This window comes from Protomyctophum parallelum (genome assembly GCF_964188405.1).
Source record: "Protomyctophum parallelum genome assembly, chromosome: 14".
Lineage (NCBI taxonomy): Eukaryota > Metazoa > Chordata > Actinopteri > Myctophiformes > Myctophidae > Protomyctophum > Protomyctophum parallelum.
The window spans coordinates 8,214,400-8,232,025 of NC_139709.1; the positions used below are offsets into that span (position 1 = coordinate 8,214,400).

At 42.9% G+C, this 17,626-nt stretch overlaps 1 protein-coding gene across 2 annotated transcripts in view; it reads right to left on the bottom strand.

The window, feature by feature from the left end:
• The window catches only part of yes1 (YES proto-oncogene 1, Src family tyrosine kinase), a 36,516-nt gene that overhangs the window by 16,690 nt on the left and 2,200 nt on the right, over positions 1-17,626 (bottom strand). Inside the window, exons 2-5 of one of the 2 annotated variants that reach the window (XM_083782469.1) lie at positions 6,123-6,413; positions 2,723-2,822; positions 1,588-1,686; positions 1,031-1,084 (exon numbers count right to left, since the gene is read on the bottom strand). In XM_083782469.1, coding sequence (XP_083638595.1) covers positions 1,031-1,084; positions 1,588-1,686; positions 2,723-2,822; positions 6,123-6,405 — 536 coding nt within the window. In that variant the 5' untranslated portion in view covers positions 6,406-6,413. The remainder of the gene's footprint in view (positions 1-1,030; positions 1,085-1,587; positions 1,687-2,722; positions 2,823-6,122; positions 6,414-17,626) is intronic. The other variant, XM_083782470.1, reaches the window with a different exon arrangement.

Below are 17,626 nucleotides of genomic sequence, written 5' to 3' on the forward strand. Positions count from 1 at the left end.
GAACTAAGGATCAGTAGGAATTTGGATCAAAACAAAGGGTTAATAGTCAAGGTCACACTGCAGGCCAAGACCAAAATTATATTAATTTTGTAGGACAAATAGCAGGCATCATTGTGGAGAGAGAGAGAGAGAGAGGAAAAAGGGCCAGTCAATGATAAATAGGGCTAGAAATCCCCAAACCATCACAGTCCACTGCCACCCTGCCAAGCTGGGTGGGCAGCACTGGGCAGGCATGTGGGCAGCACTGGGCAGGCATGAGGATGCCTGTCGACTGCCACCCTGCCACACTGGGTGGGCAGCACTGGGCAGGCATGGGGATGCCCTCAGCCGTAGCTAACAGCACAGCGCTCCATTGTCTCGTGTTCTACCCTGTTCATGTGTGTGCATGGCGGGTAAGTCACAATGCGTGACCGTCCAGGCCTCCATCATGCCATCTGTAATTAGACACGAGCCGATAGAGCTGCGTGACTCAATAATAAAGGACTGTATGAGGAAAATGAAGAGAGGGGAGAGACAGACGAGAGGAAGAGATACGGGCGAGCAGCGAGACAGCCAGAGAAACACAGAGTGAGTGTGACAGCGAGAGAGACAGTGAGGGACGGTGACTTCAAAAGGGGCCGAGACTCAGGGAATGGATAGTAAAGGGTACAACTAGTTAAACCAAGAAATTAGGAAGAAAAAAAGACAGCACACCCGTGTGTAGTGAAGGGCGCTCTTATCATCATACATCAGCTCATTCTGGCCCATCCCAATTTGCGTCCTCACAATAAAGCCAAAATCAGCCAATCCTCTTATTATCATACAACAGCCACGGGCGTAGCTTAACTCCTTTAGCGTCATCTAGTGTTAGCATGTGCACACTGCCGAAATGCCGCCCGTCTGCTCTCACTCTACGGAGCTTGTTTCCCTTCCGGGTTAAACAGGAAGGTGAGGGCCTTTGTGAAGGAGTCAACACCACTCGCATTAGCTCACAGCCTTTAGCTAGCAGTACAACCAGCTACATTTTCTCAGCGATGCGGTACAAACTCACAAATGATTTACGATCGTTGGGTGTGCGGCGGCCAAATATGGACAGCTCTCGAACCTTTGGAGATACAGCGCATTGAAAATCCTGTTATAATGGAGGCTCAACGGAGCTGGATTTGAAAATCCCATCGCTGATGGGGACGAGGGCTCTCCATACTAGCCGGAGCAATGCTAAAAGGTAAACAGACGGACGGTGCCTTCATATATGGAGTATACGGTTGTCTACAAACATACGCGTAGATAGCACCAGTAGGTACCATTAGCCTAGCTACGTTTATAAACGTAGATGGCACAAAAAAAGTTAATAGGTCCAAGTGTTTTATCTCTTGAGTATTTCACAATGTCTGACATCTCTCTACCAGCCACCTGTATATACACAACAGGTGTCAATGGCACATCTCCCACCCAATCACGCCGGCCGATCACAAGTTGCGTCCTCACTTTTGTCTTCAATGTTGGCGGTTTACACAAAACCACGGAAAGCTGGACATAGCCGCCCTTCAATAGCTAGCGCCCCTCAAAAACAATAATAATTCATAGAGAAAGGGAACGAGGTCTTACTCTTCAGCCTGTATGGAGTCGGCAGGGGCCACATAGTTACTGGGGATGTAGCCCTTCTGTCCTGAGTTGATGGAGCGAGCCTCCCACCAGTCACCTTCCCTGGAGAGACAGGAGAGGAAAACACTGGTTGGACTACACGGCGCACACAGTCACATATCTAACAAATAACTGGTTCCTGGGAAAATAAATAAAAAGTACACAGTGTAAAATGCTATAAAAAACACTAAGAAAGAAATTACGTCTGTAACCTAAAAGAAGAGAATGCTGCTACTTGGTTGGATTTGATTCCGGCACTAGAATATTTCACAGGATTAGAAATCAGAACATATAGAGCGCCAAAGTCCTGACGCCACTCGCTCATCCACTGGTTCATGGAAGTTTTTCTCTATGGAGAATAACATCTTAAAATCATCTCATATAAGAATTGTGGTCCAAAAGTACACTCAGTCACTCATATTTGATAGTATGTTTCTAGCGAAGATTTAACAAATTCAGCAGCAGTAACATTAGCTTTTTCTCTCTTTTCATATCCATATGAGTGAAGCCTGGATGATTTGTTTATTTTTCAAACACAGTTCTTATATAAGGCGATGTAATATGGTGATTACAATGCAAATAAAAAAATGAAACTGCGCCCTCTACCGATATTGACGCCAGACTTTGGTGCTCTATAAAGCTGTTTTACAATTTAGAGACAAGGAAACGACCAGGTGCTCACCGGAGACGTATAAGTCATAAATAAGGTTAAAATAGTATTTAAAAAAAAGGGGCTCCTGGATCAAGCGGGACAAAACATCAGATAAAAAAAAGGAGATCCGGGCACTCAAGAGTAAAAAAGGGAAGAATACTTTATTAAACCAACATGTTACGACCTATAACGGTCTTTATCAGGCCTCATCATCCGTTTTAAAGTTTGTTTCTTAAAGGCAGCCCCCCCCCGCCCTCCTCCTCCTCTAAGCTAAGATCTGAACCCATTTGTGTACAATTGGAACAAAAGAGAGTTACAGACCCGGTAAGGGTCCATTTGAACACCTGGTGGTACCCAGACCCTACTTTGAGAAGCACTGTATTATGGTGCATATACAGTACATGTTCTGGTATATTATTCATCCAAGTAGGAATAGCTAATACTCACGTATTATTGATAATCTGGAAGCGATCTCCTTTGTTGAATGAAAGATCGTCTGTAGTCCTCGCTTCATAATCGTACAGGGCCACGAAAAATGTTACTCCACCTGAAAAGCACAGGATGTCTTAAGGGCAAGGCAAGCACTTTAACTCATTTATATTGATTATACATTTTTAAATGTTTTGAGTGGACGGCAGAGTCCAGTGAGTCCACAGCACAACTAAAACGACGAAAAGTCATAAATGATTTAAGCAATAAGCCACGAGAGGTCTCAGGTTACCGGGTATTTTACACTGCCTGGGAGCGTAGGCAGACCCGAGGCGCAGCCGAGGGTCTTCTACCTCCCAGCCAGTGTAAAATACCCGGTAAGCTGGGGCCTCGAGTGGCTTATTGCTTTTCTAAAACGGTTACAAACATATAGCAATATTAAAACTATTAAATTCACAAAAGTATCTACGCTTTGTGCCACCAGAGCGAGCGACCCAGAGCCAAAACACTTCCTTGTTTTGCTCCGCAAGTAGCCTATGTGACGGGAGAATAGCGCTTGATGTATTTACGGGGCTGCCTGGAGCCACACATTCACAGTCATATGAGCCGGGCGGTGCTTAGACGCCCGCACGGCATGTGTTTGTAAAGCAATCAAGCGCTCCCCTTCCCCAGTTCAGCTACAAGGCTGCAGTTTGATAAAAAGTGATTGAAGGAGTGGGTTATCGGTGAAATTTACACCGGTCACGTGACGGTAACCAGCCAATCAGAATGAAGTATTGGGACTACCCGTTTTAGAAAATACTAATTAATGTCACCCCCCACACATACACACTTTTTTTCCCAAACATGGTTACAAAGTGATTTACAGAACAAAGTAAATGAGCAGCAGGATAGCCATTAAATTATAAACGGCAATGTAAAAATCACATCAAATAATTTGAATTTACACAACAAGAACAGACGGGGTGCGCACGCCTATCCGACACACCAAAGGTCCGACATGTGGAAATCACCCGTCACTCCAACATGCGTTGGTCCGACATGCGTTGGTCCGACATGCGTTAAGTCATGCTTGTGGTTAGGGTTAGGTTAGGGATAGGTTGGCGGTCTAATGACTGTCGGACCTTTGGTGTGTCGGAGCTAAAGCATGTACCCGAACAGACAAAACAAAAATAAACTGGCAAATACATGAAGGAAAAGAATAAAGATGTGATTTAAAATAAGTTAAAGTGCTTGGCGTGGATAACCCTTTAGAGATGGCACGATAGGTATGCATGACTTTGATAGAGCTTGTACATCTTAATAGTATGATATCCCATGCTTTTGTTCTTGATTATTGTAAGTCGCTCTGGATTAAGAGCGTCTGCTAAATGCCTAAATTGTAAATTGTAAATTGTAAATAGAGCACAAAGAACTGTACTTGTCCAGATGTTCCTTCTCACTGTTGCTTATGTTGTTGGCTCGATAATCCTTTATCGGTTTAGAAACAAGTTACCATTTTCAGTATGTTTTTAAATAAAGAGATAAGGTGTATCATTGTTAAATGCCTGTTGACATTTAAATGACTTCATTGGAAAGTCCATATAAGAACAAAGAATGTCCTGGAAACTAAAATGACAACATGCTCACTCACTACTGCAAGCCACCTCGTGCATAATGCAAGGGTTGCCAAACCTTTCAGGCAGAGACACCCCCAAAATAATCATATTTGAACCCCGGTCCCAACAAACACTTATTAGGCATTACATTTAGTTTGACTCCGTTCCACAGATAAATGTTGGGAAAATACTAAATAGCAGAACTGCAAGTACACAACGCCTCTTTCTTTCGCAATCTTTCGATAATTTGCCTAATTTGGAAAAAGGTCATAGAAGTCATTACATTGTAACTTTATAAATGTGCAGATAGTAGATACCCTGAATACACTTATACTGTATGTTGGTTTGCTAATACTGTTGAGTGAGAAAACGATTAACCTCATTAAGCTAATGATCAGGGGACCCCCACAAATAACTTGGGTCCCATCCATCCCCCAGTTTGGGAACGACTGCTGTAATGACAAAAGGGAAGCTTAGAGATGATAATACTTCATCAACGTGTGACGTGTCTATGGAGTGACAGAATGCAGAATGACAACCCAAGTCTGATGCTTGTCTTAAGGAGGAAATTGGATCTAAACAGCCCCCAGGATCAGATGGACAGAGACAAACACAGACGTTTGTTTTGTTTGTCTGGACATGGTTGCAGCAATTGCATTTGTTCTTCATTTCAGGACATGGACCACATCATATCTGATTCTGTAAAACACTTTGAGCTGCATTTCATGTCATGAAACGTGCTATACAAATAAAGTTTTATTATTATTATATACACTCGGCACTGCACCACTTTATTACCGTCACCGATTAATCAGTCAATGCACGTCAATTAGCTTTTTTGCCAAACACTATGCCAGGTGTTCTGATGGTAGAACTGTTGAGAGACCTCACAGACTTTATGTATGTATTGTTGTCCTGTTTCAAAAGGTCTAATTTGCACAACAGCTGTTGCTCATAAAGCATTTCTTATTATTTTTCTAAAAGACAGAAAACCTATAAGGCAGTATTGTTTTGTAGTCATCAATCTTCCGGAACTCCCTTTTCCCTCAAACCGATGTTTCTCAATCAAAGCTACAGGCTACGAGAGCTTTTATTGTTATTCTTCCGGTTTGAGGGAAAAGTTAGTACCGTTTGATTGTTCCTGCCTGATGACTACAAAACAATACTACGACGATGACAACAACGATATCATCCGTTCCAGACCGGTTCACACAGCACTTTTGGAACAGAGACCAGGCTTTCCTCCGAGGTGGAAAGCCTGGTGAGGTGAGGTTAATAAGGCAGTGAGAGGTCAGACATGTGAGACATTACATGATGGGAGTAGTTCGATTTAACTTGGGTCCTTGCAACTCCAAGTAGCATGTTCTCTGAGGGGGGTTGAGTACTGAGAACCGGTACCATACTAGAATCGGTTTCGGCACCATGTTAGTAGGTAGGTACTTGCGCCATTTCATCAGATAAATCCCAATCAATACATTAGTCGAGTAACATTAGGTGTCAGAACAGATAGCACACATCCAGTATATTCCCTCCACAGGCTGTGGAACACAATACACTGTTTAGTGCTCGTAATGCAAGTATATGCAAGTTTATTGTATGTTTAAGCTACCTGCTCTCATACCATGCACAAACTCAAAAGCATGCCGTCTACTATGATGGTGAGCACAGCAATGTTGATGTGACATCGTAAACTTTGGTTTAAAACACTCCAATCTGTGTCTTGGGAATGCCAAGTTCCCACTTCTAATCAAACACAATAAGAAAAGAGCCACCACTGTGTGTGACTGACACACACACACACACAAACACATAAAACTCACTTGCGACAACAGCAGGGAAGGGGCTGCTCACTGACACAGAGGTGAAGGAAGAGGAGGCACCACCAAACGGCGTCATGACCGACGAAGCCCCTCCGAAAGGCGTCAGAGCGGCAGCGTGGCTATTGTAGCTGTTGTTTTGGCCCTTCATGGCTGGGGAGTGCCCCATGAGGGTGGGGTCCGGCCCATAGTGGCCCATGTGAGCGCTGAGCGGTGTGGCCGTCGAGTTGTCTGGGCGGTACTTGAGCGTCGGGCCCTTGTCCTCTTTGCTCCTGACGCAGCCCATCCTCAAGCCTTGGGAGAGAGGACGGATGGGGAACATTAGCTTCACCAGATTAGTCATATATATATATATATATATATATATACACACACACACACACACACACACAAGTGGAATTATTACACACACACCCCCCCAATACATTCTACTATGCAGTGTTACTCTGCTATATGAAGTCAAAGTTTCACTGTGCGTCTGTTGCGGGCACACACAGAATGCCCATAGCATCATGTTGTCAATGAATGCAACCCTGGCAGCAAAGGGCAGGCTGGTGATAATGTATTAAATGTGCAAAATCTGTGTCTGTCGTTCCTCTCTATCCGCGTTTCCCCAGCGTATCTCAAGAACTGTCCAACCAATCGACTTCACACTTGGCAAGTGTATCACGAAGGACCCGAGGGAGTAGAGTAGTGCTGCATGATTCTTGCTCAAAAGTGAATCTCGATTTGTTTTTCCTCCACAAGTAATGAGATCACGATTCTGTACACAATTTGAATCCATGAACATCTTCAGTTTAGTTGCTGAACTATACTATAACTTTAAACAGACAACTTTAAACAGACAACATCAAAGTGCATGACGTAAACCTCTCTTAAAGTCTCCCTCTTCTAGCAAGACTAAAATGAATTGCACAGCCAACTAGTGCTGCACGATTCTCGTTCAAATGAGATCACATATTAGGTGTCTGAATCTAGATGCCAATCTTTTTTCGATTAATTGTGCAGCACTAGAGTAGAGTCGGTCGGATTGGCGGCTTGTTCAGAAATCCATCTATACATTCCCAGAGCTCTATAAGTCTGTGCCTTTGCCAATACATGGAGCGATCCCTGCATCGGTCTGTCTTTGACTCCCTTCTATGCCATGTATGGAGATTCCTGACGGAATCAATATTACATATTAATGACATCATAGATTGTTCTCCAACTAGAGAGCGGGTATTCTGATTCTGACAACATGTACAACTTTCCTCCATGCTTGAGCAGGCTGTCAATACGAGCTGTGTTTTTGACGCTACTGAAACAGGATTGGTCTGGTAAGCCTACATGAGTCATGTATGACAACATTCAAATAATATGTTATCTATTAGAAGGCATTCCAGTGGAAACACAGCTAGAGAGAGAAAGGAGAGAGGAGGGAGGGAAGAAAGAGGGAGGGAGAGAGACGATTTCACCCACGCAATAACATAAATCGTCTTAAAGTAAAGTTGTTGTTTTTTCCTATGTAACACACCGGGAAAGTGGGCTTATATGAGCTGAAAATTAAACAAACTATGAAACACCCAAAGGCAGCGTGAACTCCGTGAAGGGATGTTTGTTATTGGCGAGCTTCATGCCATTGTGTTAGGCTATATTCTTCTGACGTTTAGTCTTGTTGCCGACCAATTCAGTCTAGACTGAACTGGTCTGGCTGAAGCCCTGTCACATGCATCAAATGCTTAGTCAGCCAAACTGAAATTATATCATCATACTACAGCCTCGTGGCAAGTTCAACTGTCCCTCAGATCAAGCTAGCTATCCATCCACTAACAGCGATCAGAGCAGCGTCACAGACAAGCCCCACCGTGTTCCAGGAGCCTCAGAAATCACTCTAGAGAGCTCAGCAACTGAAATACGGAATGGTCAATTAATTTTGTAAAAGATTGTCCATAATTGCCTATTTTCACAACAATTACACATTGATTTCACAAGGGCAGGAGCAAGGAAGTTGAGGAGGAAAACACTCTCCTACATTTTGTTGGCCCATTTCGGCCGGACGTCGAAATAAATAAAAATGTCTTCTAAATTCTGACAGTTTTCTGAAATACCCATGTTTCTGTATCAGTGGTGCTCAAAATTCATGTCAAGGACCCCCAAGATTATATGTAATTGGCCTCAGACACCCATCTGAAAATATGTAGTTCCAGGGACCTCCCAGAAGCAAAGATTTGAGTTAAAAACGTTCACTCTGAACATATATATATATATATATTCAAAGGTTTGCGCCACATTTTCACTCGGTGCCGCGCTATGAGCTTGTAGATCTGCTATTTTTTATGTGTGTGTGTCACAGTGATCAAAGCAATGCGGTGACTCAGCTTTCAGACATGACCCTGGTGAACACGACTTCAGAGCACGACTTCAGCCCACGCACCTGTGTGTCTATTGATAACCTTAGAGAACACGCCTGCCTGCCAGCTCGTGACAGATGAGCTAAAGCCTTCCGGCAAGCCCCATTTCTGATGACTCACGTTACAACAGTTCCACTACGATAAGGTTGACTGACTGGTGAGGGGGTGAGAGGTTGAATTCATTCATACTTTAGAATGCAAACAGTAAAACAGATGGCATGATATTAAGGCAGGGAGAAATAATGGACCGATACCCACCATCTGGGTTTTCCCTAACACTATAATACTTAGGACGCAGCGTATAGCACCCATTTGTGCACAGTGCCTAAGCTGAACAAATGAAAAATATGGACGTTTTAATATGCAGCACACAGGCAAAATAAATGAATGAATAAACGTTTGTGCGTCAGGGTCACTACCGGAACAACAACTTGGCTTATGAAGAACACCACTCTTAATACGACCATATGCACTGAGCCGTCAATCTATAAATCCAGTGCTTTGAGATGGATGGTTTATTGATGAACCTTCAGCTCTGCACAATATTGACCCGAAAAGCAATTGCTGAGTCGGCAGAAATGGAGTGAGATGAAGAGGGGGAGAAATGGTAAATAAATGGTAAATGGTGCATTTATATAGCGCCTTTATCCAAGGCGCTTTACAGAGATTGTGCATTACATTCACCCATTCACACACACATTCATACACCGATGGCAGCGGAAACCATGCAAGGCACCAACTAGCACATTGGGAGCAATTAGGGGTTCAGTGTCTTGCTCAAGGACACTTCGATAGTAACTCTGGGGGAGCCCGGGTTACTTACGGTTACTTACGGTTACCATCCAGGCACTCTACCCCTGAGCCACCACCGCCCAATGGTATGAAGGACTGGAGGAGAGGATGTGGGTTAAAAAGGGACAGGGTGAGTCAAGGCGTGGGAATAATGAGAGAGAGAGAGAGAGAGAGAGAGAGAGAGCGAGAGCGAGAGAGATTGGGGGAGGGGAGGATTAACGGTAAAAGATAACGCGGTGGGTTGAAATGTGAGAAAGTGAGATTACAGACCGATAGCCATCTGCGGATGTTGTGATTGTTTTTTACTGCAAAAGCAGCGCTGCCCTTTGTAGTACATATAGAGTATTAGCAATGTGTACAGTACATTGTCCCAGTGGTACAGGCGAATTAACAATAATATGTACAGTACACGACTACACACGGGGTTGTCTTTGGACTGGCATTCCAGTCAAGGTTACGTTGTTTTGACAGCATGTGATAATACGTTTTTAATTATTGCAATTTAGACCTGACAGTTTTCTGAAAAACCCTGTTTCTATGTCAGTGGTTCTCAAACTATTTAATGTCAAGGACCCCTAGAATTATATGAATTTAGCCGCCGACCCCCATCTGAAAATATGTTCCAGGGACCCCACAGAAGCAAAGATTTGAGCTAAAAACGAACATTCTGAAAGAATATATTCAAACATTTGGGCCACATTTTCACGATTTTTCGAAAATAGCAGAACTACAAGCTGCCGCGCTATGAGCTTGTAGATCTGCTATTTTTCAATAGCTAAAGTATAACATAAAGCTATAAACACCAAAAGGGGTTCCCGCCCAGAATGGTGGGCGCGTGGCTTTCACTAAAACAAGATTATTGTTAAAAAAAAAAATTATAAAAAATTATTCAGAAAATAAAACTTCTGGGAATAGTAACATAACATTGCTTACTACAGAACCGTGCCCATCTGTCAACTACATCTTAACCGCTAAAGCCCTATGCTTCCGTTTTTCATGCTAGCCTGAAAATCTGTCTTTTTCAGCAAACACCATCGTGCCACAAATAAGACTAAATTAGACTCTGAGTCGAGTAGGATGAGAGAAAGCATAAACATCTAGGCTATCTGAAAATGTTGCCCCAGGACTGAGGACTTATGAGCATGGAATGCTTGACACAATGCGTTATCAGTGCTGGCCTTTATATTACTTCTGCAAACTAAGGTCACACTCACATGGTAACAAATTAAGCCAGAACAGAAGCTACTGACTTTAGGGAATAAACTAGTACTAACCTGAACAGCACCGTTGACCCCGTCTTGACCTGCATGTCAACCTTTCCATGCTATGCTATTCATTGATTAGGGCATGTCACTGTGGCTGAACTACACTGCTCTACACAGTACTGTACTGACTCCTGACTACTACAGACTAATGTTGGGATATCGGTCGGATCAGATGGCAAGGTGTAAGTTTGTGTCGTTTTCGCTGTTTACACATCGCACAGACAGACTGACGCTGATGGCGCTGTTGAGAGAGGAAATAACTCCATGCCAGGAGGTGGCAGTAATCTGCAGTTTAAGGACAACCGGTCCGGAAGTCAATTGAGCAACTACAACAAACAGATGAAGCATTTTCCTTTTCTAGGACTATTAATCATCACGTAAACTCCATCCACTACATTAGTGCATGAAACCATTTTGCTGAATCAATAAAAGGATTTATTTGCATGCACTGTAGGATAATCATGATTGAAGCATATGGTTGCAAAATGCACTACTCTACTTTTCTGCATATAAAACATTTGGTTACTTTAATATTATTAGCTGCTAAAGTTGTCGATCTGTTATGATCATCTTGGCAGGCATTAGCGAACTACTTTGGCACAGTCCAAGGGCTGGCCGGGTGTGAAATGGGCATTATCTTGAGGCATTAGGATGATTCATTCATAAGACAACAAGACTGCCATTGATGAAAATGGCTACCAACCAGGCTTTTTGAAATACTTCCTCTCAAATGATATGCTGCAAACATGGCGAGTGAACAACATAGTCTTCACAGAGAACCATCGAGTGAACAAAAGGAGATTCCTCTGAAGCGGAGGTTGACATTTTGTCAGTGTCTCGTATGGTATGCTGACCCCCAAGCGCCCCTCTGGCTCTTTCCCATAATAAGCACTGCATTGATTTACATTTTCTGTCACCACAGTCTTCTCAAGTGTTGCTAGTCATTAATCAATCCCACTTTTCTTAACATGGCGAGTACTTTGAATAAAGAATAAGAACGTTTCCATCTGAGAAATAAAATACACGCATTTTCACTACAGAAGCAGGCTTTTGGTAAAAGCCATTCATCTCAACAAAAGATAAGGATTTAACACAGTGACATTGGGTATTCCCTGTATGTAGCAGAGGGCACTCCCAACAGCTCTCCCCCTTCCTGGCCTGGACTGTTGCATCTATGCACATGCTAATGCTACATCTGAAATGTTAATTGAGTCCGCCCATTGCCAGAGGCAAACAAATGGGTCATGTAAATGAGCAGTCCTTTGATCAATCACAAGTACTCTTATTACCAAGATGTCTCCACAGACAGCAGTTAGTCATTCAGAAACCAGTAGCTCATGCTTTCCAACATTAGGCTGTGAAAACCGAAAAGGGGAGATTTTCTGGGGTATATGCAAATGTCCCGTCTCAACACGGCAACACCCCACCCCCATAAAACCCTACACTACAATAAATAGAATAAATACAAGGATGTGCAAGTAAAATCACACCGTTGTGCGACTAGGTAAAAATAGGGCTTAAGTGCATATTATGTAAACTTTCCCCATGTTTGCACAACAAAAGAATACATAATTTTGTTTTACAAATCAATTCCCTCTAAATACCAGTAGTTATCAGCCACTGGACTAGTGGTGGTGTTGTTTATCTGCAGATCTTCTTTTCTTTTCTTTGGTAGACTAGACTGGGATGTTTTGTTTGGGGCTGTATTTGTTTTGGGCCCATAAAAACAAACGGATGTTCTCCAGAATATGTATGCAGAGTTTCAAGTGGTTGAAAAATTAACGCCCCTTTTTTCAGTTATTCTATCAATATAAAAAAGTAATCCATTGGATAATCGCCAAGAAGATAAACGATGGTTGCAGGCCTACACAGAAACGAAGCCACATTTGCGCGTTCTTATACATCGATGTGACATTCCAGCGTTCCATAATAATCAGACGCATCAGGCATGACATGTGTCAGCATTTAGCGACAGCTGTCGTCACTAGATTCTATACATTTTGACTACTGTTGTTGCCTATACATTTATTTCACAACAGTCTGACGATGTAGCAGACTGCCGTCTGCAATTTGCTCAATCTCTCTCTCACCCTCCCTCTCTCACATGTGGGCACACACAACTAGACATGACAGCCAACAGTACATTTGATAGTGAAACATTTTACAACGATAGCCTATATGCATAGAAGGCCTTTGCTATGTTTCACCAGTTTCAATTGAAACGGGCCTCCACCCTCAGGGGGGCCTCCAAGCTCCGACTAACCGTCAGGTGTCAGTCAACCCCTGCCCTCTCTCTCTCTCACTCACTGCCTTACTCTCTCCCACAATGTTAAGTTACACTTATTTCCTGTTAATAGCCTGTGTAAAAATTGTGCGGCGGGACGACAGGATGAGGAGAGGTGTTGTTGCTGTGTAATTGTCGAGAGTAATGGCTGCACACGAACAGTCAAAACTATTTGTATCAATACACCTGTATCAACAGAATAATTATGTCATAGGTAGCCTATGGAGGCCTCATATTTGGTCTTGAAACTGGCCTCCAGATTGCTAAGGCCGCCCGCCCCTGCCTATATGCATTACTAAACAAAATACAAACTCAAATTCCTTTAAAGTCATTGGATTAAAATCGGTTTTGCCATTGTAAGGTCAGGACTCAGGACTGACTTGTGTGTGTCTCGGCCCAGATTTTCAGTCCAAAAAAAAAGCTTCACATTTTTGGATTGAAAATACTGTGTCTTCATGTTGTCAAAAATAGCAACATCATGATCAGAAGGGGGCGGTTAACTTCAAAGCAGCACAGTGCGAAGACCGTAGACGACGGTCACACCCCTCTCTCTAACCGCCAATTGGGCTCTGTGGAATGATGGGGCAACATTTCTACCCTGGCCTGAACAGCTTGAGATGAACAACGAGAAACAGTCTAGATACTGTCTCAGATAGTCAAGTGACGTCACAGGTACATTTTGTTGCCCATGTGCGTCAGTGCATGTGTGGTAGATTTTGTTCTAGTGTGATAGAATGTATCTGTAGTCCATCAATCCATTCTTGATCTCTGCTGAGACAAGCCAGAAAACATTAGTCTGTCTCTTCACATGGTTTGTGCAGTTCTACACAGAACTTGAACACTAGCATTCCTATTCAGGGCATGTCATAATAGGCAAACATTCAGCAAAGAGTGCCAAAAACAGGGGAACATTCAGAGGATTTTTTTTTATAATAATCACACCTGTGTGAACTGTGAAGTGAGGGGCACTCTTATCATCATACATCATCTCATTCTGGCCAATCACAATTTGCGTCCTCACTTTTCCTTCACTTTTGTCTTCAATGTTGGCGTTTACACAAATCCGGAAAGCTGGGCATAGGAGGGGCTATCGCTATTATCATCTTCAACATTCAGGAGGGAATACGGTATATCTTGGAGCAGCTATAAATGTTACTTTATTCAATGGTCATCGAGTCATACAATTATTTTTTCAGGATAGATACAGTAGGTGATGTAATGATGATGTAAAACAAACGGTGTCAAAACAAACGTTTTTAAAACCAAATTAAACCTGTATATAGGAGCGCCCCTCAAAAGAAATAGTGGATCTAACAAGCTCACAACTGAGCTTGAAGGTTGGCTATTTAGGGTTTTGAGATCTAATAGCACAGGAGGTGCAGTGAGTTAGTTAATGGGATACAGTTTGGCAGGCTTGTGCGAGCCTCCCAACAAGAACAAGCATGACTCAAGCCCACATTCTGACTAAATCAGACGTTGCAACCTCTGGGTGTTCTGCAGGGAGAGGCCGTGCAACCTTTGAGCATAATTACGTCTTGTGTAATGTTTGCAGTTAGTCAGGACAGAACTTATACCTCCTCCCATTTTGACGTCCTGTACAACAGCTGTTGTTGGCTGGTTTGTGAATCCAATACTGACGTGAAACCTTTTGAAAATTAAAAGGTATATTCAGTGATTTCACTTAATTCAAATATCACTTATTTTTTTGTTTTGTTGTGATAATCCTCCCTACTATAGAGTGTGCTGGCCATATAAGGAGTTCCTCCCTGTCCCCAGTTAACCCCTGGGGGTCAAAAAACCTTAGGTTTCGTTTTTGACTCTCTATCCTGATTGGACGAAAGGCTGGGTCCCACAGCCAAAAACGAAACCTAAGGTTTTTTGAGTTAAATCACTGAATATACCTTTAACTTGTGCATTATGACATTAACTATTAGCAGTCTTAGTGCCAAACAAACACGCTGCACTGGTGCTGACCAAGGTGCAAAGGATTATAATTGGAAAAAATAAGTTGCACGATTTGTTATATAAGAAACCAACATTTTGACCAAATAGGTCTTCTCCAGAGATGTATCTCTATGTCTGACAAAGGTCTGACCGACCGAAACGTTGCTGCTCAAATTAAATTATGTAAGTGAAGGATTCCAGTCTTTTCCTAATCTTCTACTTCATTTATCCGACACACCTGTCCCCGTAGGTGTGCAACTGTGCATAAGGACTTTTTTCTTTTTCTCCAGGGATTAACATAAGTGAACATTTAAAGGAGATGTGCCGGTCGCAATGACTAACCAATCAGGAAGCAGACAGGAAAATTGACCATTGACAAAGCTTCTAGGAAAATCTTTGAATGCAGATTGTGGCCTTAGAGTATATATGAATAGAGAAGGCACCCAGAGGAAACCCTGAGGCGAAATGGACATAGTGGCCGAATGAAGGTATTGCAGCCTGGCCCCAAACACATGAACGCGCTGTCCGTTGACTATCATTGTACACGTTCACGACGGATGACGCTCGTGCGTGTTCAACGGCAGCGCGTTCATGTGTTTGGGGCCACTCACCATTGCAATCCTTCCCAGAATGCACTCTGTTCCTACCAGGAAGGAGGAGTGAAATCGCCTCATGCGCTTTTGAGCAACTTAATGCAAGTGGATGGGAGGAGAACTCTGGTGTCTTCTCTATTCATATATACTCTGTGATTGTGGCCCCTAGATGTGTCACAGAGACTAAATTATTTTTGGGAGCATTCTACCCATTGCTGGCTGTCTGAATACCAAAAAAATAAAAAGGTCATTACATTTTTGACATTCATCCAAAAAGAAAAGTCCTATGCGATTGTATTAAACATCGTCAAACTCACCAACATTGCAGCTGTACGGAAAGCTTGAATTATCCTCTTAAAATCTGTTACGTTTTTGTTTCAGAAAAGTCCACCGTAGACATATTATGAGCTACTTCCTTGTAAAGAAATTCTGTGCATGATATTTCTTTTTAACCCATTTTGACCTGAGATCAGATTTAAAAAAAATCTTCTACATCCTGACAAGCTATGTTTCTATGTCAGTCGTTCTCAGCTTGTAGTTCTGCTATTTTTCAATAGCTAAAGCATAACATAATGCTAGCACCATAAGGGGTTCCCCACTTCCCGCCCAAAATGGGTTAAGTGACAGAGTTTGGGAGCGCTCGTTGGATATCACTCAACAGCCCTGCGTACCACCTGTTTTGAATTTTCACATAATGCAGGAGGCAGCAGGACGTTGCTTTACTAAAAATGACTCAGTGCTTCCAAACTCCAAAAAAAAATCACCGGCAAGGAATTTCTTGACAGGAAGTAGCACATAACATGTCTACGGTGGATTTTTATGAAACAATCACTTTGCAGATAGATGAGTTTGACGTTGTTTAATACAATCAGATAGGACTTTTCCGTTTGGATGAATGGGCTGTCAATGGGAAGTTGCACCTAGTTAGCATCTTATCTTACTGGCAAGATGGCCGCGGTCTGAATATCGTCTATAGTGCCACTGAGTGTGCCAGTGAGATTAGAGATATACATTTTGGCGAAGCAGCCTTTTTAGTGACTATAAGGGCTGTACTGTAGTAATAGTAATAATAATTAATTGCATTTTTATAGCGCTATTCCAAGTGCTCAGAGCACTTTACAATGGTTCATTCATTCATACATTGGGAGGTGAAGCAGCGAACAGCCGACACCAGCGTCCTCACTTCCTCACCCACATTCACACACCAATGGTGGCGAGCTTCACACCGACCAACTCATTGGAGGCAATGTAGGGTTCAGTGTTTTGCCCAAGGACACTTTGACATATGGACAGGAGGAGACGGGATTCGAACCGCCGACCCAGGGATCATTGGACGACCTACTCTACCTCCTGAGCCACAGCCGCCCCACAATGTAACTCAGTAATCACCCTCTGACTGGCACACTCTCCATGGCACAGTAGTACGGTCTTATCGTCAGGGCACCCTGCCATCTCTGCCTATCTGAGTAAGTAGAGGGGGCTGGTGGGGGGGGGGGGGGGACTTCCTTCCGATCCCATTCATAACTCAGGGGCCACCTGCTGTGGCTGTCAAAGCCTAGAGAGAGAAAGCCTGATTTGTTCTTGTCCTGTGCCAAAAATAGATCTACGGTGTTACAAAGCTTCGCGGATGCGATGTGCTGTGAGTTTGTAGATCTGCTCATTTGTGCTAGTGTGACACAGTGTATAAATTAAGCACTAAGGCAGAGCCATCTTCAACATACAAAAAGAAAAAGCCTCCTTATCCTCTCATTTATTTAAACCAGCACAGAAGAGGGACAAGATATTGAATTACATCAATACATATGAATACAAACAAATATGAATTTGGAGTCTGGACAGCATAGGATTAATTCTTTTTAACATTCTCATTCGGACGTTATTAACGACTTACATGATATTGGTTGTGTGACATATTATAGTTCAGATGTGCATTATGAGTCCCTTTCTTTTTCCCTTTATTCAGTGAAGCCCATTGAGAGCAGGAGGCCCTGATCATAAACATTTGAACCACAGCACAACGTCACAGAATGCAAATAAATATAGTATTTACATGAAACGGGTGCAGTCATGTCCTCCATAAGCAGTTAAGCACCAATCGAACCAGTTTCACAGAGACCTGAAGTTTGTTCCATTGTGTGTACTCACTGTACTGTAGACTACTAGAACTAGAGCAGGGTTGAATGTCCAGTGACTTTTGGATCTAAAAGCGAGGATAGGCACAGGAAGTTTGCCACACAAG